Source organism: Anolis carolinensis, unplaced genomic scaffold, assembly GCF_035594765.1.
Source record: "Anolis carolinensis isolate JA03-04 unplaced genomic scaffold, rAnoCar3.1.pri scaffold_13, whole genome shotgun sequence".
NCBI lineage: Eukaryota > Metazoa > Chordata > Lepidosauria > Squamata > Dactyloidae > Anolis > Anolis carolinensis.
The window spans coordinates 13,368,349-13,392,085 of NW_026943824.1; the positions used below are offsets into that span (position 1 = coordinate 13,368,349).

Genomic DNA, 23,737 nt, shown 5'->3' on the forward strand with positions numbered 1-23,737 from the left:
ATGTTTGCTAGGCTTTTCCTTCATCCCTCCTTATTATCCAAGATATTCACTTATCCAAGGTTCTGCCGGCCCGTTTAGCTTGGATAAGTGAGAGACTACTGTACTTGTAAACTGCTCTGAGTCCCCTTCGGGGTGAGAGATGGCGGGGTATAAATGTAGTTAGTAAATACAGTAGAGTCTCACTTATCCAACACTCACTTATGCAAGGTTCTGGATTATTCAACGCATTTTTGTAGTCAGTGTTTTCAATATATCGTGATATTTTGGTGCTAAATTCGTAAATACAGTAATTACTACATAGCATTACTGCGTATTGAACTACTTTTTCTGTCAAATTTGTTATATAACATGATGCTTTGGGCGCTTAATTTGTAAAATCATAACCTAATTTGATGTTTGATAGGCTTTTCCTTAATCCCTCCTTATTATTTATTTATTTATTTATTATTTACAGCATTTATATTCCGCCCTTCTCACCCCGAAGGGGACTCAGGGCGGATCACATTACACATATAGGCAAACATTCAATGCTTTTTAACATAGAACAAAGACAAGACAAACTTAGGCTCCGAGTGGGCCTCGAACTCATGACCTCCTGGTCAGAGTGATTCATTGCAGCTGGTTACAGCTGGCTTGCTCTCCAGCCTGCGCCAAAGCCCGAGCCCAAGTGAATCCAAGATATTCACTTATCCAAGGTTCTGCCAGCCCATTTAGCTTGGATAAGTGAGACTCTACTGTACTTGTAAGCCGCTCTAAGTCCCTTTCGGGGTGAGAGAGAGCAAGGTATAAATGTAGTTAGTAAATAAATAAATTTCCCATTTTATCTCTCTCAGGATTTCATAGCAGCTGCTTCGGATCTCTTTTTAAAATAATATAACAACAGCAGCAATAATATCAGTTAAAGTGGTGTCAAACTGCATTGACTTGTAGATGCTCGCAAGGGCTTGTGGCAGGCAGGTAATGCTTCTTCTGTGTTGTATTTCTGTTGCAGGTTTGGACCTGTTAATGGGTGTCGCCTCACCGCCGCTTGCTCTTGGACCGCCAAACTACCCCAAACGCTACTCCAGCGCCACAGACACACGCCACACGCGTGAAGTCCCGCTTCCCTCCTCTCCGACCCGCCGGCTGCAGGAGAGCGAGCTTCACGGCCCACAGACATACCTCAGCTCCGCCGGCCCAACACTCCCCCGAGGCAGGACACCCGGACCGGACACTCTGCGCCCTCTTTCCCGGATCACTGTGCTGCGAGGGGAGCCCAGCCTGGATGCCATAATGTAGGACAGCAGAGGCTTGTTTCTTTGTGTCACGTGACGGACCAAAGGTGAGTGTTGACTAAGACAGGGCCGGACTGATCGGCAGAAACTCCTTGCGAACAAACAGCGAAGCCAGTGCCAAGCAGGACCCGGTATTTAATGTACCCGGCGCCAAGGAGAAATACAACGGAAGAATGGTTACGCTCCCATGTCACCAGGTACGATTTTTTGATGTCACAAAACCACTCCGCTTTTCGCATCAGGTACCAGAAGGCCATCGATATCCTCCTCCTCCTTCCCCTCCGCATCGCATTACGGCAGCCGCCTCTGAGGGCCCACACACCCCGTTGTGTTTTTACTGGCATTTTTCTACTGTTTTTAAGATTGTGATAATCGAGATTTGGATTTATTTCTTCCTTGATGAAATAAATAAATAAATACGGACTGTCGTTTGAGGCAAAGCGTGGCTCCTTGGCAGGCCTTGTGCCAAAAAAGGGGTGTAACAGAAATGGCTCCCCAATCTCTGTCTCTGGTTCGGAGGGATTGAGGGGAGATCGAGGACTCAAGCTAAGGCTGCCAGGACTCTCTCCTGCCCTCGCCACCCTCCTTGGTTTGTATAAGAAAAGAAGGAATTAAAGAGAGAAATAAAGGGAGGGAGAGGAGGAGACAGGGGAAAATGTTGGGCGTGGAGAGACGAAAGAAAGAAAGAAAAAGAAAGAAAGAAAGAAAGAAAGAAAGAAAGAAAGAAAGAAAGAAAGAAAGAAAGAAAGAAAGAAAAAAAGAAAAAAAGAAAGAAGGCATGTTGGAGAAAAGGCACGGACATAAAGGGAAAAGATGGAGAAAGGAAGGCAGGTTGGACATGGAAGAGAGGAAGAAAGGCATGTTGAATGTAGAGGAAAGAAAGAAAGGAAGAAAAGGAAGAAAGGAAGGAGGGAAGAGAAGAAAGGAAAGGAAGGAAGGAAAGGAAAGGAAGGAAGGAAGGAAGGAAAGGAAGGAAGGAAGGAAGGGAAAGAAAGGAAGGAAAGAAGGAAAGGAAGGAAAGGAAAGAAGGAAAGAAAGGGAAGGGAAGGAAGGAAGGAAAGAAAAGAAGGAAGGAAAGAAAGGAAGGAAAGAAGGAAAGGAAAGGAAGGAAGGAAATGAAGGAAGGAAGGAAAGGAAAGAAAGGATGGAAAGGAAGGAGGGAAAAGGAAGGAAAGGAAGGTAGGAAAGAAAGAAAGGAAAGAAAGAAAGGGAGGGAGGAAGGAAGGAAGGTTGGTTGGTTGGGCATGGAAGGGAGGAAAAATGGAAGGAAGGAAAGGAAGGAAGGAAAGAAAGAAAGGAAAGAAAAGAAAGGGAGGGAGGGAGGGAGGGAGGAAGGTTGGTTGGTTGGTTGGTTGGGCATGGAAGGGAGGAAAAATGGAAGGAAGGAAGGAAAGGAATGGAAGGAGGGGGAGAGAAAGAAAGAAAAATGGAAAGTAAAAGGGAAATGGGGTTGTCATGACCAAGACATTTTCACCTCAAGGGAAGAAAGATGTTCATAGCTATTGACTATAGTCTACCTTCAAATCCAGTGGAGTCTCCTCCCTTGGAGGCTTTTAGGCAGAGGCTGGATGGCCATCTGTTGGGAGGGATTGGATGGTGTCTTCCTGTGTGACAAAAGAGGGCTGGACTGGATGGTCCGTGGGGGTTCCATTTAACTATGAGTCTGGTAATAATAATAATAATAATAATAATAATAATAATAATAATAATAATAATAATAATAATAAAGGTAAAGGTTTCCCCTGACAATAAGTCCAGTCATGTCTGACTCTGGTGCTCATCTCCATTTCTAAGCCGAAGAGCCAGCGTTGTCCGTAGACGCCTCCAAGGTCATGTGGCCATAGGCATGACTGCATGGAGCGCCGTTACCTTCCCGCTGGAGCAGTACCTATTGATCTACTCACATTGGCATGTTTTCGAACTGCTAGGTTGGCAGAAGTTGGAGCTAACAGCGGCCGCTCACCCCGCCCCCGGGGTTTGACCCTGGGGCCTTTCGGTCTGCAAGTTCAGCAGTTCAGTGTTTTTACACACTTCGCCACCGGGGCTCCTTAATAATAATAATAATAATAATAATAATAATAATATAATTCACTGATACATCACATAGTCCTAGACACTTGGGAAGTGTCCGACGTGTGATCCAATACAAAAGCCAGCATAGTGATCTTGTTTGCCGTGTAATAATCTTTTTGTGCCTCAAATAACAGTAATAATAAGTAATAATGGATAATAATTATTAATAATTATTAGTAATAATAATTATGGGCTCGGCCCGTGGCGCAGGCTGGAGAGCAAGCCAGCTGTAACCAGCTGCAATGAATCACTCTGTCCAGGAGGTCATGAGTTCGAGGCCCGCTCGGAGCCTATGTTTGTCTTGTCTTTGTTCTATGTTAAAAGGCATTGAATGTTTGCCTATATGTGTAATGTGATCCGCCCTGAGTCCCTTTCAGGGTGAGAAGGGCGGAATATAAATGCTGTAAATAAATAATAATACATAATAATTTTAGTAATTTTATCTTCCTGCCTGGCAGAAGCGGGTTGGACTGGACGGCCTTTAGGGTCCCTTCCAACTCTACTAGGTCCCTCAAAGGCTGAATGGCCATCTGTTGGGAGGGATTAGATGATGTATAGTGAGCAGAGAGACTGGATGGCCTTTGCGGGTCTCTTCCAACTATATGAGTCTGATGATAATAGATAATAAGATACTAATTCTATCTTCCTGCCTGGCAGAAGGGGGTTAGACTGGATGGTCTTTAGGGTCTCTTCCAACTCTAGCATTCTATGATTCTAACCACAAATCACCCATGAATGACCCAGTATTATTTTCCCATCCAAGAAAAGGCTTTTAACTTACTGTTTTTGGAAAACACGCCAGGTCAAGACCAACGTTCGGATGCTGTTTCCAGCAAAACATCCCAGATTTCCTCTCTTCGGTCAAAGCAAAGTACGTCAATAAATGCAAAAAATGGGGCATTTTCCTGGACTGAAAATTAGGGGTTCAAATGGGCAAAGCACAGCCTCATAAAACAGCCCTTGACGTGGATTTGTTTCTATTTATAATCTCAATAATAATAATAATAATAATAATAATAATAATCCTTTATAGTCCATCAGTGTGTTTCCCCTTCCTTCCCCCCTTTAAATAGTTATAGCCAGACACTGTTTTTTTTTAAATAAGAGCAAAATTCTTTACAGTACCACAGAAGCCATCAAATAATAATAATAATAATAATACAGGTGGGAAGAACAAAACCAGAAAAAAGGAGGATTGGCAGCAAGATGCATAGCTCCAACAGGATGGGAAATACAATACACTTTCCATAACTTAATCAATAAAAATATATATAATATATATATAATATGTATATATCCAGCATTAGAATCTTGGAATATTTCTGTTTTTTTCAAGATACATTATTATTATTAATGTTTTTTTTCTCATTTCTCTTTACAACAAGTATTTTCTTTTAATGTTGTCTCTCTCTTTATTAAGAAATCTTGAAAGTTGTGCCAGAACATTGTTTCAGAGATAGCGAAGACAGACAGACATATATATATATATATATATATATATATATATATATATATATATAGCATCTGGAATAAACCGCAAATTGCGGAAAACGCCATTTTGATTTGTTTTTTTAAATTAAAAACACGACTGGACTGACTCCTGTTTCCGTATGTTAAATATACAGCTGCGTATAGACAAGAGGTACTTTCACACACATGCATTGAAAGGCAGACTTACATACATACATACATGACGCACGCATACATTTAAAAAAAGTAGGGGAGAGAAATGTAAATTGTCAAGAGATGAGACTCAACCCAGAAAGATTCATAAAACAAGGCACATCCTTTGATATATTTTTTGTGTGTGGAAAAAAACCCAATAAAACAAAAACAAAAACTAAGCATCTCCATAGAAACGGAAAAAACGGTACCTTTTTTGTCTCGAAAACATTGTGCTACTCTTTTTAAATGATCTCAACCACAAAGACACACAGCTGATTATTGTTATTATAAGTCTAATAAGTCAAGCTAAACTCCAGTTCTTTCAAATCTCTGAATATACAATTAATAATAATAATATTATTTTTTAAAATCTTTTCTTTCATATATATTAAAGTCCTTTCCTCTCTCTCTTTGTTTTCGTATTTAAGGATCAACAGGGGGGAAGAAGAAGTCCCATCTTAAATAGTTTCTGTCAATAAATTAATACTCCTTTATATATATAGCTTATTCGTATTTTGCCCCTCCCTTTAGCCGCCCTCCCAACGAAAAGAGCTTCGGTTTTGCTTTCTGCACAGAAAAAGGACATTCGTAAAACGGGGCTCTTTCAGCCCTTGCACAAACGACAACACAAAAACCCAACAAGACTTTTATCTCTTTCTTTTTTCCAAACCAATCACTAAATATTTTAAGTCCATAGAACAAGATCCAGAAGTGAAAAGGGTTGGAAAGACTTTGGACAACCAAGAAGTGCTTCTGTTTCAATTTGCAGCCCTCGGACTTCGGCTCCCAGCATTCCTGGCTATTGGAGAAGCTGGCAAGGGCTTCTGGGAGTCGGAGTCCAAAGCACCCAGATCCTTTCCCAAACCAACTCCGGCCTCCTTTTCAGTGTTTCCTTTAATTCCTATTTTGTTGGATGGGTTCGGAGTCCTTTTTTAGTGGAAAGAAGATGCAGAGGAATAGAGGAGAAGGAAGTGAAAAGGCTTGAAAGGTTGAGCGTCCCTTCTTCCAAAACACTCCAAAACCAAGGAAGTAAAGTATTTGCTTTCTGATTGTTTACAAAGTTCACAAACTTGGTTTTGTGCACAAAATTATAAAAATATTCTTTATTATAATATTGTGAACAAAACCATCTTCTGCCGTCTGGGTAAATGATATATATATATATATACATACACATACACACACACACACACACACACATAAACAGTAGAATCTCACTTATCCAACGTTCTGGATAATGCAAGCCATTTTTGTAGTCAATGTTTTCAATATATCGTGATATTTTGGTGCTAAATTCGTAAATACAGTAATTACTACATAGCATTAATGTGTAATGAACTACTTTTTCTGTCAAATTTGTTGAATAACATGTTGTTTTGGTGCTTAATTTATAAAATCATAATCTATTTTGATGTTTAATAGGCTTTTTCTTAATTTCTCCTTATTATCCAACATATTCACTTATTCAACGTTCTGCCGGCCCGTTTATGTTGGATAAATGAGACTCTACTGTATATGAAATATAAAATATTGTGCATAAAATATTAATGCACATAATCCTAGAAACCTTCTTCCAAAATACACCAAAATTGGGAATGTCTTTGCTTTCTGATTGTTTCCAATGTCCACAAGCTTGGTTTTGTGCACAAAATAATAAAAAATATTGTGCATGAAACCATCTTCCGCTGTCTGGGTAAATGATATATACAGTAGAGTCTCACTTATCCAAGCCTCGCTTATCCAAGCTTCTGGATAATCCAAGCCATTTTTGTAGTCAATGTTTTCAATATATCGTGATATTTTGGTGCTAAATTCGTAAATACAGTAATTACAACATAACATTACTGCGTATTGAACTACTTTTTCTGTCAGATTTGTTGTATAACATGAAGTTTTGGTACTTAATTTGTAAAATCATAACCTAATTTGATGTTTAATAGGCATTTTCTTAATCCCTCCTTATTATCCAATATATTCTCTTATCCAAGTTTCTGCCTGCCCGTTTAGCTTGGATAAGTGAGACTCTACTGTATCTGATTATGATGCTGTATGCACTTGATGTATATGGAACATAAAATTAATTACAGAACCTATAGGCAAGAACGGAAATTCCAAAATCCAAGCGAAGATCTAATAGGCAAATACTTCCGGTCCGAGCATTTTGGAGAAGAGAGACTCAACCTGTATTTAAAGGCTATGACGATGTTTTCAGAGGCAGGAAAGGGATGTTCATCATTTTCATGACACAATGGGATTATTACTGATTCAGGAAAATCTAGGAACTGTATCATGGAGAGAAAGTAACTCCTAGAAGAAGAAGTCTGAAGAATTTAGCAACCAGTGTCTTATGAAAATGGCCACTTTCTGGTGATACCACCAGTGTGATTGATGGGAAGACGCAAGACAAGGAATAGGGACATTCAGAAGATGATTTTGCGGCGTTGCCAGCAATGAGAGGAAGACCAAGAGCAAATGGTTTTTTTTATTGTATAACTGGAAATGCCTGAAGTCCCTTAACGAAACATGAGCTATTACATGGGATGGATACGAAATAATGAAGTTAAAGTTGGGTGATGCTATCGTATCGATGAAGATATATCTTCAAAGATGCTGAAAAATCGGGAAATACGACCCACGAATACCATGACCATACAATGAATGAAAAGTCCTTTGGGACACAATGCAGTTGTTATAGATATTGGAATCCATCCTATTTGGAGAAGCAGCACCCTCCCAAGATTCAGGTTGAAGGAAGATAATAGATAAGAGGACTCAAAATCCTCCTTTTTAAGGGATGATAATCCCAACAAAGAAGTCATCTCGACATCCTTGCAAAAGGTTTAAGGATGACCCTGATGAGCTTCGAATCCAGGACAATGCAACTCGTCTCCAGCAAGAACAGAATTTGAGCATGGAAGCAAGTCGGTGCCGAAACACTGATATGCATGACGTTTTAATGAAAATGTTGTCTGTTTCCATCAAGGTAAACCTGAAAAAAAAATTTCTGGAAGAGGAGATCTGCATTGCTGAGAAATGCCACAGGAAGGAAAAAGGGAGGGTGATGCTTAAGAATGAGAAGACGGGTATCCTATCATTGGGTCGCCCCAAATTTGTGCTCATTGAAGAACGGTGCCGACCCAGGGAAAGGCGGCCACGGAAGATCTCAGAAGACCCCGTACATGGGATGTATAAGAACCACAGGCCAGTGGATCCACAATTCCTATGACATTCAGACGCTTCCTCCGAAACGACTTACGGCGCTTGAACATTCCCCGTTTGCGACCAAAGAGAAGGAAAAGGAAGGACGATTAGGTGGGACAAAGGGCAACCCATTACATTCCGCAGGCCTCCTCTGTGAAGTCAATGCCACGCTTCCATTTGAAAACTGCTCCACTTATAATCTTATAAGAAACACTCAATCTTGCAAGACGCCGTATCCAATCCTATGACAGTTTCTTGTGGATTGGGGATACTCCTATTTGGACACATTGAAGCCTGATGTTAATTTCTAAACACCTTTTTTCCTTGTATAATCCAAAGCTCCTTCCACAAAGACCTGCCACTCCAAGGCCCATCATCCCTTACAATTTCTTTAATTGACAGCTAGCAAGAACAACAAATGCCATGTCAAACTAAAGACTACGGCGGAAAGTCTCAGATCCGAATCTCCTCCCAACATACGGCTGCCATTCATGACACAAGTTTGCTTCTGGAATATCGAGAGCGTGAAAAGGAAGAAGAGCTTCCCTTCTGCCAAACCTTTGCTAAAACAGATCTGACCCACAATCATCACGGTTTTCACAAATTGCTGCGTTGCCAGCAATAAGAGGAAGACCAAGAGCAAATGGATTTTTTATAGTATGATTGGAAATGCTTGAAGTCCCTTAACAACACATGAGCTAAGTGTAAACGCCGTTACATGGGATGGATACGAAATAGTGAAGTTAAACAGTAGGATGATGCTATCGCAACGATGAAGATATATCTTCAAAGATGTCAAAAAATGGGGAAATATGACCCACTGATATCATGACCAACACAGTTTTTGTAAAGTTGGGAATCCATCCTGTTTGGAGAAGCATCCTCACAAGGTTCTGGTCAAACACAACAGGTTGAAGGAAGATAATAGATATGAGGACTCAAAATCTTCCTTTTTGAGGGATGATAATCCCAACAAAGAAATCATCTCGACATCCTTGCAATAAGTTTAAGGATGCTTGAGTCCAGAAGGACAATGCAACTCGTCTCCAGCAAGAACAGAATTTGAGCATGAAAGTAAGTCGGTGCCGAAACACTGCCTGATATGTATGACGTTTTAATGAAAACGTCTGTTTCCATCAAGGTAAACTTGTAGGTTTTTCTGGAAAAGGAGATCTGCATTGCTGAGAAATGCTACAGGAAGGAAAGAAGGAGGGTGATGCTTAAGAATGAGAAGACGGGTATCCTATCATTGGGTCGCCCCAAATTTGTGCTCATTTAAGAACGGTGCCGACCCAGGGAAAGGCGGCCAAGGAAGATCTCAGAAGACCCCGTACATGGGATGTATAAGAACCACAGGCCAGTGGATCCACGATTCCTATGACATTCAGACGCTTCCTCCGAAACGACTTACGGCGCTTGAACATTCCCCGTTTGCGACCAAAGAGAAGGAAAAGGAAGGACGATTCGGTGGGACAAAGGGCAACCCATTACATTCCGCAGGCCTCCTCTGTGAAGTCAATGCCACGCTTCCATTTGAAAACTGCTCCACTTCAATGTGTGCAAATAGGAGTATCCCCAATCCACAAGAAACTGTCATAGGGTTGGATACGGCGTCTTGCAAGATTGAGTGTTTCTTATAAGATTATAAGAAACACTCAATCTTGCAAGACGCCGTATCCAACCCTATGACAGTTTCTTGTGGATTGGGGATACTCCTATTTGCACACATTGAAGCCTGATGTTAATCAGGAGGAATTTTAACCACCTTTTTTCCTGGTATAATCCAAAACTCTTTCCACAAAGACCTGCCACTCCAAGGCCCATCATCCCCTACCGTTTCTTTAATTGACGGCTTGCAAGAACAACAAATGCCATGTCAAACCAAAGACTGCGGCGGAAAGTCCCAGATCTGAATTTCCTCCCAACATACGGCTGCCATTCATGACACAAGTTTGCTTCTGGAATATCAAAAGCGTGAAAAGGAAGAAGAGCTCCCCTTCCGCTAAACCTTTGCTAAAACAGATCTGACCCACAATCATGACGGTTTTCACAAAACCGGGTTCCATCCCTCACTAAATCCATTCCTCCTCTTGGGAATAATAATAAGGAAGGCCGGGATGGTTCAAACTCTTTGGAAGCCACTGCCTCGAAGCAAAGGGAAAGTGCAACGTAAGTCCCTCATGCTCAGAACTGCCCTTTGCCTAGAGAGATATAGATATACACATATATATATTTAAGGGAAGGAGAGGAAAGGAAGGAGTCGGGAATAAATATTCTTCTTCTATGGCGGCGGCGGAAGCCACCGGGGAATATTTACACAGGGATTTTGGGCCAAGAGGATTCTAATTTGCATCCCTTTTCCAGTCATGCAAAAAAACTGTCCCAAAACTGGCGCTTTTCAAGGCAAAAGGGAGTAAAGGAGCGTTAAATATATCTAAAATATCTTGGAACGTAACCGAAAAAACGTCTCACAGTCACATCTTCATGATCATCATCATCACCAGGAGCAGACGAACACCTTTTTTTGGGACAAAAGGAACGAAGCATGCAGCGAGACAGAAGCCGCTGGGGCTTTCCCATATCTTCCGGCGTTTCTTGATAATGGGGAGCAATATCCGTCGAGGGACAAAACCGACACAGAAAGGCGAGAGAAGAGAGAGCCATTCACCAAGACGAAAGAAAGGTCGACCCCAAACGGAAAACGAGAAGAACCAGAGAAAGACTAATACTCATTTCTTCTTCTTCTTGTGCCACACATTTGGATAGCATATTTGGACTGTTAATACTTGCGGAGTGGGGAAAGGGGAGGCGATTCGGAAACTTCCCAAATCCAAGGAGGGAAGAGAAGGAACGTCCGGCACTCGCTTTCGCCTCCCAGGGATCGGAAGAATTGCGTCGGCCTTTTGACTTGGTTCCCAGGAAGAAAAACGGCATAGTTTCCCCTGAAGTCAAGAGGTGTTTCGGCCGGGAAGAAGGGGGAAAACGGAAAACGACGAGACAGAGCCCCTCGATAGATAGTTAGTCGTCATTCTCTTCTGCCAAATGCGAGGGAAGCGTCTCAAAAGTCCGTTTCGGCACAATCCTGAGGTAATCGTATCTTCATTGTGCAAACCTCAAAGGATGGAGGGGAAGGGGTCCGGGGTCTGAGGAGGTCTTCCGCAGAGATGATTGTGCCCTTGTGCCCTTGGCAGGCCCTGAGGTTGGCGGGGGTCAGCAGATGGCCCTCACTCCAGCATGGCATCCAGCTGGTCGGCCAAGTCGTCGAACATGCTGCCGATGTCGTCCAGGATGCTCACCGTGCTCTTGTTCTCCGCAGCTGAACTGAAGCACAAAGGGAAGGAAAATACTAATGAGCTTTGGCTTTTTTCTCCACCAATCCTCTATTCCACCCACTTTGTCTGTCGCTCCTTTTTCTGTACTTCTCATAGACCGAGACAGAGAACATCTCACTGTTCCAGGTGCTTCCCATAAAGTACGTCATAGAACATCTCAGTGCAAGAAACACACACTTCACTTCTGTCAACCCTTATTTATTTATTTATTTATTTATTTATTTATTTAATACATTTATATCCCGCCCTTCTCACCCTGAAGGGGACTCAGAGCGGCTTACAAATTAAATTTACATACAATATCATATTATTAGCATAGCACAATACTGGCAATAAATTACCAAATTGTACTATATCTATATATTGTAATATTATTAATAATATTACATGTAATATATAATTTATCATTAATATTATTATATTGTATTATTAGTATTCTATTGTATTATAAAATAATATTATTAATATTATGTGCATATACAATATATTATAATATTATATATTATTGTAAATTACCCTTATCTCCGTTCCGACACTCTTCCTCCAATGTCTCCCTATACGCCAAGCCAGGGGTCTCCAAACTAAGGCCCGGGGGCCGGATGCAGCCCTCTGAGGTCATTTACCTGGCCCCCACCCTCGGTTTTATAATATAATATATTGTATATACATATAATATTGATAATAATATTATAATGTAATACAATACAATACTAATAGTATTACCATATAATAATATTAATTATATTTTCTATATTACATATAATATTGCTAATATTATTACAGTATAGTGGTATAGTTCAATATAGTAATATATAATGCTAATATTGTGCTATGCTAATAATATAATATATTGTATGCACATATAATTTGTAAGCCACTCTGAGTCCCCTTTGGGGTGAGAAGGGTGTGATACAAATGCAGTAAATAAATAAATAATAAATAAATACATTTTAGACTTAGGCTCGCCCAAAGTCTGAAATGACTTGAAGGCACACAACAACAACAACAACAACAACCCTAATTAACTTGACTATCTCATTGGCCAGAAGCAGGATCACACTTCCCATTGAAATCCTGATCAATGTATGTTGGTTAAAATTGTTTTTATTTTTAAATATTGCATTGTTCTTTCGTTGTTCTTGTTGTTGTTGTTTTTGCACTACAAATAAGACATGTGCAGTGTTCATCGGAATTTGTTTGTTTTTTTTTTTTTTTCAAATGATAATCCGGCCCCTCAACAGTCTGAAGGATTGTGGACCGGCCCTCGGCTTAAAAAGTTTGAGGACCCCTGCGCCAAGCATTCCCGAAACCCAGCTACCCTATTTACAGTAAAACCCCGCTAAATCGAGCCCCACTCGTCCGAGCGTCTGGGCAATTCGAGCCAAAGGCCCGGGGGCCGGATGCGGCCCTCCAAGGTCATTTACCTGGCCCCTGCCCTCAGTTTTATAATATAATATTTTATATCAGTTTTAATAATATAATATATTGTATATACATATAATATTGATAATAATCTTATTATTATCTTACAATATAATACTAATAGTAATACCATATAATAATATTAATTATATGGTATATATTACATATTATATAATAGTATAGTGGTATAGTTCAATATAATAATAATAATAATAATAATAATAATAATAATAATAATAATAATAATAAAACTTTATTTATACCCCGCCACCATCTCCCCAACGCAGACTCGGGGCGGCTAACATGGGGCCATGCCCAGAGCAATACAATATAATAAAATATAAAAACAACAATATCTATATATATAAAAGAGTGATGGCATCATGGCGACCCACAAAACAACAAAACTACAGGCCCTCCAACCTCGAAATTTGACAACACAACCCATCATCCACGCCTCTAGGTTGATAGAACAAAAAGAAAAGAAAAATAAAGTCCTAATTTGAGAGAGAGGAATAATTGTTTTTATCCAATTGCTGCCAGTTAGAAGGCTAAGCTCCTCCAACTTGGTCTCCTAGCAACCCAATAAAAATAATAAAAAACACTAAAAAATTAATACAATAAAATACTATAATAACAGAAAATAACTAAAAATAATACAAGAAAATAATAAAATATAATAAATAAAAATATAACGTACAATAAAATTATTAAAAAATGCAAATAAAGTCAAATAAAAATTACACAACAATTTTTAACCAATACCACCACCACTTTGCCACAGCAACGCATGGCTGGGCACAGCTAGTAGTAATATATAGTGCTAATATTGTGTTATGCTAATAATATAATATATTGTATGTACATATTTATTATTATTTATTTATTTGCGACATTTATATACCGCCCTTCTCACCCCGAAGGGGACTCAGGGCGGTTTACAAGTATATATACATACAATATATTATATTATACAACTATATCGCAATATTATTAGTAATATTGCATGTAACATAAATATACAATTATAATAGTCAATTATAATTATTATTACATTGTATTACATACAGCTGCTCTGAGTCCCCTTCGGGGTGAGAAGGGTGGGATATAAATGTAGTAAATAAATGCAGTAAATAAATAATTAATTTTAGACTTAGGCTCGGCCAAAGTTTGACATGACTTGAAGGCACACAACAACAACACCAATCCTAATTAACTCGACTATCTCATTGGCCAGAAGCAGGCCCACACTTTCCATTGAAATCCTAATAGGTTTATGTTGGTTAAAATTGTTTTCATTTTAAAATATTGTATTCTTTCGTTGTTGTTGTTGTTGCACTATAAATAAGACGTGCAGTATGCATAGGAATTTGTTCGTATTTTTTTCAAATGATAATTCGGCCCCTCAACAGTCTGAAGGATTGTGTACCGGCAATCTGCTTAAAAAGTTTGGGGACCCCTGATCTAGATGGTCTCATAAGACCATAGGTAGGCAAAGAGACCTCCAAAGACCATCTAGATGGTCTCATAAGACCATAAGTAAGCAAAGAGACCTCCAAAGACCATCTAGATGGTCTCATAAGACCATAAGTAAGCAAAGAGACCTCCAAAGACCATCTAGATGGTCTCATAAGACCATAAGTAAGCAAAGAGACCTCCAAAGACCATCTAGATGATCTCATAAGACCATGGGTAAACAAAGAGACCTCCAAAGACCATCCAGATGGTCTCATAAGACCATAAGTAAGCAAAGAGACCTCCAAAGACCATCTAGATGATCTCATAAGACCATGGGTAAACAAAGAGACCTCCAAAGACCATCTAGATGGTCTCATAAGACCATAAGTAAGCAAAGAGACCTCCAAAGACCATCTAGATGGTCTCATAAGACCGTAAGTAAGCAAAGAGACCTCCAAAGACCATCTAGATGGTCTCATAAGACCATAAGTAAGCAAAGAGATCTCCAAAGACCATCTAGATGATCTCATAAGACCATGGGTAAACAAAGAGACCTCCAAAGACCATCTAGATGGTCTCATAAGTCCATAGATAAGGAAAGGGGCCCCCAAAGACCATCTAGATGGTCTCATAAGTCCATAGATAAGGAAAGGGGCCCCCAAAGACCATTTAGATGGTTTTATAAGACCATAGATAAGGAAAGGGCCATCTAGACAATCTCATAAAACAATAGGTAAGGAAAGAGACCCTCAAAGGTTATCTAAACGGTCTCATAGGACCCTGTCTAAAGTTTAGGACAGGGGCCAGGTCAATGACCTTGGAGGGCCACATCCGGCCCCCGGGCCTTAGTTTGGGGACCCCTGATCTAGACCCTAGCCTCCTATGAATGCAGCCTAGCACTATAGCAATGCATCACATGTTTGGCTCATGTTCAGTTTTGATCCCTTTCACGTGGACTGTCTTCAAGCCAGGTGGCACCCATCCTAGCCATAGGAAGTCAAGGATGTTCCTGAAGCTACAATGAAACCCAGCCTAACCTCCATTTGCTGGCTCCCACCCAATGCCTCGTCCACCAAGAACCTTTCCTCCTTAGCATTCCCATCCTGGCCCCATTGTGCTCCTTACTCTGCCGCCTGACCGTCCTCCTGCTTGATCTTCTCCTCCACCGCTTGCAGAGCCGCTGCCAAGGAGGCACTGGTCTCCTCCAGCTTCTGGTGCACGCTCTCCGTGCTGCTGGCCACGCTGCTCTCCACCGAGGGCCCAGCCATGGAGGACCGCGGAGGCTTGACCGGCACCGTATGGGAGGGGACCCCGCTTCCGGCACCGGGGGACAAGGGTTTTGCAGGGCTGGAGCAGAGCGAAGGAGGCGTGCTCGAGGGCTTGATGGCGGTGGGCCCGAGCTGCTTGGCGGGCGACGGGGCCGGCGTGGAGCTGGCACTGACCGACTGGAGCACTGCGTGGACCTTGGGCTTCGGGGCGGTGGGGGGCGGCGTCGGCTTGGGAGAGATCGGCGGAGGGGTCCCGTGGATGCGCTTCACTTCTGCAAGGGAGGAGAACACGGTCACGGCTTTACCACTTCCTTACCTGTTTCTTAAAACTTGAAGAAGGGAAGAACATTATCAAAAGAAAACTGTACATATTCTTTACGCTACTGTTGTCCTGACGAGGGCAAACATTCCCAAACGAAGGCCCTTCAAGGTCTTTTACCCAGCCCCTGCGAATGTGATTTCATGAATGTGATTTCATCTGCTCTTACTATTCCACCACCAGACTCAGCTAGAAGAATTAGTACAATTAAATGTAGAATTAATTCAGTTTGAGATCACTTTAATTGTCATGGCTCATTATTGTGGAGTCCTGGCATTTGTAGTTTGGTAAGGTATCAGCACTCTGGCAGAGAAGACTCTCTGCCCATCTAATAATAGGTTGCCTGGCCATGCTTATTTCGCATTTTATTGATTTTTAAACTGAAACTACCTCTACCATGTTGAAGTTTTCTGCCCTTGGCCCAGTTCCGTGTTTTTAGCCTCCTGTTTTTAACCATTTTATGCTGTATGCTGACTTTTATAACTGTTTACTGATGTTATGTTTTATTGATGCGACATTGTTTTATTGTCGATCTTCGTTTTATTGTTTTATTGCTGCTATTGTATTGTTGTCGGGCATGGCCCCATGTAAGCCGCTCCAAGTCCCTCCGGGGAGATGGGGCGAGATATAAAAATAAAGTTGTTGTTGTTGTTATTATTATTATTATTATTATTATTATTATTATTATTATTATTATTATTATTATTATTATTATTATGGACTTTGCAAAACTGCAACACCCATGATTTCATAGCACTGAGCCATGGCAGCTAAATTGGTGTCGAACTGCATTAATTCTACAGTGTAGATACATCCTAAGACAAGAAGCTGGTATTAGGCTATATTGTTTCTATATAATGTGCTGACTGTGGTTGTTCCCTACACCTGAAGGAGAAGTAAACACAAGAGCAGTTCAGCTCTCATGTATTTCGGTAGCTTTGCCCAGGGAAGGCTTTTCTTTTCTCTCTGAGCATAAAATGCTTTTCTGGTTTCCTAGAGGTGATTTTTTTTTTTTGCTCACCACCTGTGGAAGATAATTGTCTAATTACAAGTCTGAATTAACTCCAGGATGGAAAAAATGATCAAACAGAGCATAATCCAGCAGGAATGTCTGCCTGCTGAAGGCTCACTGAGCAGCAAAATAGACTGCTGGAGCATAGGTGTTTTTCCTGTGCAATTCAGTTTAATTTCTGTAAGACTATGGGAGGAACAATGGTTAATATCCTTTTATTTGCTTCTATTCAGCTTTCAAAAGAAAATTTTGATGAGACGGCTTTGGTCGCCTTGGTGGATGACCTCCGCAGGGAGCTGGACAGGGGGAGTGTGGCCCTGCTGGTTCTCTTGGACATCTCAGTGGCTTTCGATACCATCGACCATGGTCTCCTTCTGGGGCGGCTCTCTGGGATGGGCCTTGGGGGTACTGTTATACAGTGGCTCCAGTCCTTCCTGGAGGGCCGTTCCCAGTTGGTGAAGCTGGGGGACACCTGCTCGGACCCCTGGCCTTTGACCTGTGGGGTCCCACAAGGTTCTATTTTGTCCCCCATGCTTTTTAATATCTACATGAAACCGCTGGGAGAGGTCAGGTCATTTTTGGAGTACGGTGCCATCTCTACACGGATGACACCCAACCCTACTACTCTTTTCCACCTAAATCCAAGGAAGCCCCTCGGATTCTGGACCAGTTTCTGGCCACTGTGTTGGCCTGGATGAGGGCGAACAAGCTGAAACTTAATCCCGACAAGACAGAGGTCCTCCAGGTCAGTTGTACGTCTGATCGGGGTCTTGGGTGGCAACCTGTGCTTGACGGGGTCGCACTCCCCCTGAAGGCGCAGGTCCATTGCAGCTTGGGGGTCCTCCTGGATTCGGGGCTGACTCTTGAGGCTCAGGTGTCGGCCGTGGCCGGGAGGGCCTTTGCACAACTAAAACTTGTGCGCCAGCTGCGACCATACCTCGAGAAGTCAGATCTGACCAGGGTGGTCCATGCCTTAGTTACCTCTAGACTGGACTATTGCAATGCGCTCTACGTGGGGCTGCCTTTGAAGACGGCCCGGAAATTACAACTAGTACAACGTTCGGCAGCCAGGCTTCTAACCGGAGCGAATTACAGGGCCTCTGTTTAAGGAGCTCCACTGGCTGTCGTTTATTTTCCGGGCCCAATTCAAGGTGCAGGTTATCACCTACAAAGCCCTAAACGGTTTGGGACCCACCTACCTTAGAGACCGCATCTCCCTCTACGAACCCGCACGTTCTCTTCGCTCGTCGGGGGAGGCCCTCCTCTCGCTCCCACCACCCTCGCAGTCGCGGTTGGTGGGGACGAGAGAGAGGGCCTTCTCCGTCGTGGCCCCCCGGCTTTGGAACTTGCTCCCCAGGGAGATCAGGCAGGCCCCCACCCTCCTCCCCTTCCGGAAGAGCCTAAAAACCTGGCTCTTCCAAAAGGCCTTCGATGATTAATTATTGTAGGTTCGAACTATCTGCCCACTCAACAATAGGATACTTTGCCATTATTACTATGCACTTTATTGGCTACTTTAGCTATGAAACTACCTCTCCCATTTTGAAATATTCTGCACTTTGGCCCAGATCCGTGTTTTAGTCTCCCGTTTTTAACATTTTATGCTGTATGTTGATTTTTATGACTTTTATTGATGCTGATGTTTTATTGTTGGGATATTTGTTCATTGTTTTATTGCTGTTTGTTTCGGGCAAGGCCCCATGTAAGCCGCTCCGAGTCCCTCCGGGGAGATGGGGCGGGGTATAAAAATAAAGTTATTATTATTATTATATGTTACATGGCAGTTTGAGATTGCCAGCACTGTAGGCCACTTCTTCATGTCACTGGTGGCGTAGTGGACTAAAGCCTCGTGACTTGAAGGTTGGGTTGCTGACCTGAAAGCTGCCAAGTTTGAATCCCACCCAGGGAGAGCATGGATGAGCTCCCTCTATCAGCTCCAGCTCCATGCGGGGACATGAGAGAAGCCTCCCACAAAGATGGTAAAAATTTCAAAAACATCCGGGCGTCCCCTGGGCAACGTCCTTGCAGACGGCCAATTCTATCACTCCAGAAGCGACTCAAGTTGCTCCTGACACGGAAAAAAAAAAAAAAACTCAGCCCCGACTATAAATGTTAGATATAGACCACCATCTCGGTCAAGGTGCTGAGGAAACTGAACTCTGGTCTCAATGTTATCAAGGAAACCATCAAGGTGTCTGCCATGAAGCAGAACATCCCCTGGGAAACCAGGCTAAGATGGAGTCTCCAAGTCCTTGAACATCACCCACCTCTAAATTATTGCCTAGTGCCCAGCATTTCCATAGAAGTATCTTTGTGAGTCTAAAGTTCATGATATCTACAGCTCTCAGATATAGCCGAAAAACATGGTGAAGTTGCAGAGAAGTGGTGGGTCATACCCTGTTTCCCCGAAAATAAGACATCCCCTGAAAATAAGACCTAGTAGAGGTTTTGCTGAATTGCTAAATATAAGGCCTCCCCCGAAAGTAAGACCTAGCAAAGTTTTTGTTTGGAAGCATGCCAGCCAAACAGAACACCAGAGCATGCAGGATTGGTAAATATACATAGAAATAATGGTAGATTGTTGTACATTGAAATAATGGTAGTAATAAGAAATTCTTGATAGAATTCACAGTTTGTCTGGTTATGCTAGTTTGTGATGACAACCACTGTACAGTATATAATAAATAAATGTGAATTCTTCATGGAAAAATAAGACAACCACTGAAAATAAGACCTAGTGCATCTTTGTGAGCAAAAATTAATATAAGACACTGTCTTATTTTCGGGGAAACACGGTAGCATCTGCCCCTTGATCCTTTGAGTCTGCCCCAGCAAGACTACATACCCAGCAAGACCCCTTACCTGGACTCCCTGGGCCTGGAATCGGGGCCTTTTTGGAGGTCGGCGTGGGTGGCCCCGAGACCTTCTGGGGTAGGACAGGCTTGGGAGACACCGGTGGCTTGACGACCTTCTTGGGCTCCCCTTCCGGAGGCGGCTGCGCTGCGGCGTAGTCGTATCTCTCCTGATGCTCTGCAGGGGACATGGCCTCCATGCTGCTAGTCTCTGAAGCTGGCCGGCGTTTGATGGTGGCTGTGCCGTTCTGGTAGACCGAGAGCGGGGCCGGCTCCTGCTCCTTGTCTTTCAACTTTGGCCTCCTCTTGACTGTGTCGGACTCGGTGAGGAGGAACTTGACGCCCTCCTGCTGGCTCTGCTTCGCCCGAATCCTCCTCTTCAGCGTGGCACTGGCCTCCACCTTGGAGAGGTCGCCGTGCCGGTGGGTGAGGGACAAGGCCTCGGCGGCTTCGCCCCTGGCCACCCCCATCTGCCTCGGCCGCTGCCTGATGGTCAGGCTGCCCTCCTCCGCAAAGGGGATGTTCTCCCCGGAAGCGTTTTGCGGGGGCCCTCCTCCGTGTTCGGCCCTCGGGCTGCTCTCTTTGGACGTCTCGGACTTTATGCTGTCGGAGCGCTCCCGCCGAGCGGCGGCCACTAACCCCGTGACGGGGCCACTGATAGTGCGGCGGCGATTGACCACCTCTCCATCTGGCCCAATGGCATCCTTGTGCTTAACGGAGGCCATGACCGTTGCAACACGTGCGTGATCCGGACTGACCGGGTGCAAGGCTGCACCGGGCTGCAGGTAGTAACTGTCGGGGCCTTTCCCGGCCCCGGGTGGCTTTTGCAGGACCAGGCCTCTGCCTCCGCCACCGATGGAGGACATTTCCAACATGGCGGCAATGCTCTTAACACTCCCGGCGCTCCCCGTGTCCACGACACTGCCGGAATCGCTGGCCCGCCTCTGCTGCTGCTGTTCCTCAGGAGGCTCCAGACCCTCCTCCCCTTCCTTTGTGAAATCATCAGACATGTTGGTGCTAGAGATGGCCGAACTGGACCGCTTGGGTGGCGGGGGTGGAGGCCCCTTCTTCTTTGGCCGAACAGCGAAGGACTGGCTGCGGTTGACGTTCTTATCACCACCGGACTGGGCACGCACCGAATGGCTGCGCCCAACCCTTCGCTGCACAGTGGCGTACGGCCCAGCGTCGGGCACCAGTAGTTCGTCCCGCTCCTGCTCACTGTCCGACACAGTGTAACGGTTAAGGCTGTGCGCCCTTTTTTTCGGCCGGCCTGCTTCCTCTTCACTGTCCGCGGCCTGTGGCGGCAAGCACAGCACAGGCACCGAGACGGGCAGGACGGGCACCGCTTGTGCCAAGGGCCCCGTGGCGTGGCCATCCCCCTCCACGGGCTGCGGCATGACGTAGGCAAAGCCCCGGTGCGTGGGAGACTGCGGCAGTGAGCGGGGAGACATGGGGCGGTCGGACTGTGGCAACAACTGTGGGGTGGGCTTCACCTTGGCGTGCGGCATCCCCAGGGTCTGCGGCGAGGAGGGCCGGGGCTTGGTGGGCGTCTGCGGCGGAGTGTATCGGCCGGCAGAGGGAGGGAAGGATTGCCGGGGCTTGCCGGGTACCGGCGGCACGCTGGCCCTCTTGACGCTGTGGCCGTGGCGCAGCGTCCGGACCTCCTTGGGCAAAGTAGCCGAGCTCTCTTTCCCGTCCTCCACCAAGTACTCCTGGCTCTTGGACATGGCACCGCTGGAGGGTTTGGGCCCGTCCCCCAGGAGCTCTTGGGAGCTGCTCATCTGCTTCGCCCTCCCGCTCAGGCTGTTCTCGTGGCTCAAGCGGGGGCCGTGGCGGTAGGCCGTCCCTTCGCGGAAGTGCCCCACGTGGTTGCCTTGCTTCTCGGGCCCCTCCTCGCCGGTCATGGCCACCTGCAGCTCGTTGCTCAGCTCGCTGTCCTGGAAGGTGGTCATCTTGGGCGACTGGCACTCGGCCGACTCCTGCTGGGGCGACTCGATGGCCACCGTGTCCTGGGGAGGCCCTTTCTTCTTCAAGGTGCCCGACTCGTACTTGGCGAACTCGGCCTTCTGGATCTCGGCCAGCTTCTTCACCGCCAGCATCAGCTTCTTCTGATGACCTGAGACGACGACATTGGGAAGGGAGAAGGGGAAGAAGGATAGGATAGTGAGTCCACCAGCACAAAGACTCGGTGGCCACCTTGAAGTGACCTTCAGACCAAGAGCCTTCTCATCCTCCATGGTTCTTCTCTGGTTAGTTGGCCATGGGACATCTAAGAGAGGAGTGGACAACTATGGAAAGTCAAGGAGGGTTTGGGGGCTAATTTTAGGCCATTTCAAAACAAGCCTCTCTTGGAACTAAATTGGCCCGGGTTGTGCCCAAAATATGTCCCCAAAGCCCCCTCATTTTTGACCAATATAATAATAAGAAAAATAAGAATAGGAATACCTTATTCTTGCAGCTCAAGGCTGTCTGCAACATGTCAAAATTGTTTGATGGCAGAGGCTCTAAAATCTGGAAATTACTATATATACTCGAGTATAAGCCTAGTTTTTCGGCCCTTTTTTAGGTCTGAAAAAACCCTCAGCTTATACTCGAGTGAGGGTCCTGGCCGGCTTCTATTCAGGTCAGCTTATACTTGAGTATATACCCTTTCCCCCCTAAAATAAGACATCCCCAGAAAATAAGACCTAGTAGAGGTTTTGCTGAATTGCTAAATATAAGGCCTCCCCCGAAAGTAAGACCTAGCAAAGATTTTGTTTGAAAGCATGCCCGCCGAACAGAACACCAGAACTTGCAGGATCAGTAAATGTACCGACCATAGAGTATTGTACATGGAAATAATGGTAATAACAAGAAATTATTGATAGGATTCACAGTTTGTTTGGTTATGCTGGTTTGTGATGACAACTACTGTACAGTATATAATAAATGTTCTTTTTTTGTTCAACAATAAATGTGAATTCTTCTTCATGGAAAAATAAGACTGCCCTTGAAAATAAGACCTAGAGCATCTTTGGGAGCAAAAAATTAACATAAGACACTGTCTTATTTTCGGGGAAACACGGTAGGTATTCAGAGTTGGACAATCTTATTAAAGTCTTATTATTATCTTAAATTACAGTTTTATGTAAATATTAAAAAACATTTAACCTACTGATGCCTCAAATAATGCAATTTTATTAATATCTATTTTTATTTTTGAATTTGACCCCTAGCTGCTGCATTTCCCACTCTCGGCTTATACACGAGTCAATACGTTTTCCCAGTTTTTGTGGTAAAATTAGGTGCCTCGGCTTATATTCGGGTTGGCTTATACTTGAGTATATATGGTAGCTCCTTATCCCCATATTTTGGGGACCAGTTTGTGGTCTTTGGGGGCAACAAATATGGCCATAGGGACCAAATGTGGCCTATGAACTAAACACATTGCCCACTCTGATTTCGGATAATCTATATATATAAAAAAGTGATGGAATCAGGGCACCGGACAAAACAACAAAACTACAGGCCCCCCAACCTCGAAATTTGACAACGCAACCCATCATCTACTGCTCTAGGTTGATACAACAAAAACAAAAGAAAAATAAAGTCCTAATTAGAGGGACAGGAATGATTGTTTTTATCCAATTGCTGCCAGTTAGAGGGTTAAGCACTGCCCACTTGGTCTCCTAGCAACCTACTCAGCCCAGGGGACAGGCACAGTTAGACCTCACTTAGGCCTTTTCCACAGATTATCTGATTTTAACTGGATTATATGGCAGTGTAGACTCAAGGCCCTTCCACACAGCTATATTACCCATTTATAATCTTATATTATCTGCTTTGAACTGGATTATCTTGACTCCATACTGCCAGATAATT

At 43.7% G+C, this 23,737-nt stretch overlaps 2 protein-coding genes across 3 annotated transcripts in view; one reads left to right on the top strand and one right to left on the bottom strand.

Annotated features, from left to right (window-relative positions):
- traf7 (TNF receptor associated factor 7) overlaps nt 1-1,708 on the top strand; it is a 38,004-nt gene extending 36,296 nt beyond the window's left edge. For both annotated transcript variants that reach the window (XM_062964663.1, XM_062964664.1), the window contains exon 21: nt 992-1,708. In XM_062964663.1, coding sequence (XP_062820733.1) covers nt 992-1,006 — 15 coding nt within the window. In that variant the 3' untranslated portion in view covers nt 1,007-1,708. The remainder of the gene's footprint in view (nt 1-991) is intronic.
- A 2,647-nt stretch (nt 1,709-4,355) lies between these two features.
- caskin1 (CASK interacting protein 1) overlaps nt 4,356-23,737 on the bottom strand; it is a 170,385-nt gene continuing 151,003 nt past the window's right edge. The window contains exons 18-20 of the mRNA XM_062964662.1: nt 19,887-21,992; nt 15,551-15,965; nt 4,356-11,534 (exon numbers count right to left, since the gene is read on the bottom strand). Coding sequence (XP_062820732.1) covers nt 11,438-11,534; nt 15,551-15,965; nt 19,887-21,992 — 2,618 coding nt within the window. The 3' untranslated portion in view covers nt 4,356-11,437. The remainder of the gene's footprint in view (nt 11,535-15,550; nt 15,966-19,886; nt 21,993-23,737) is intronic.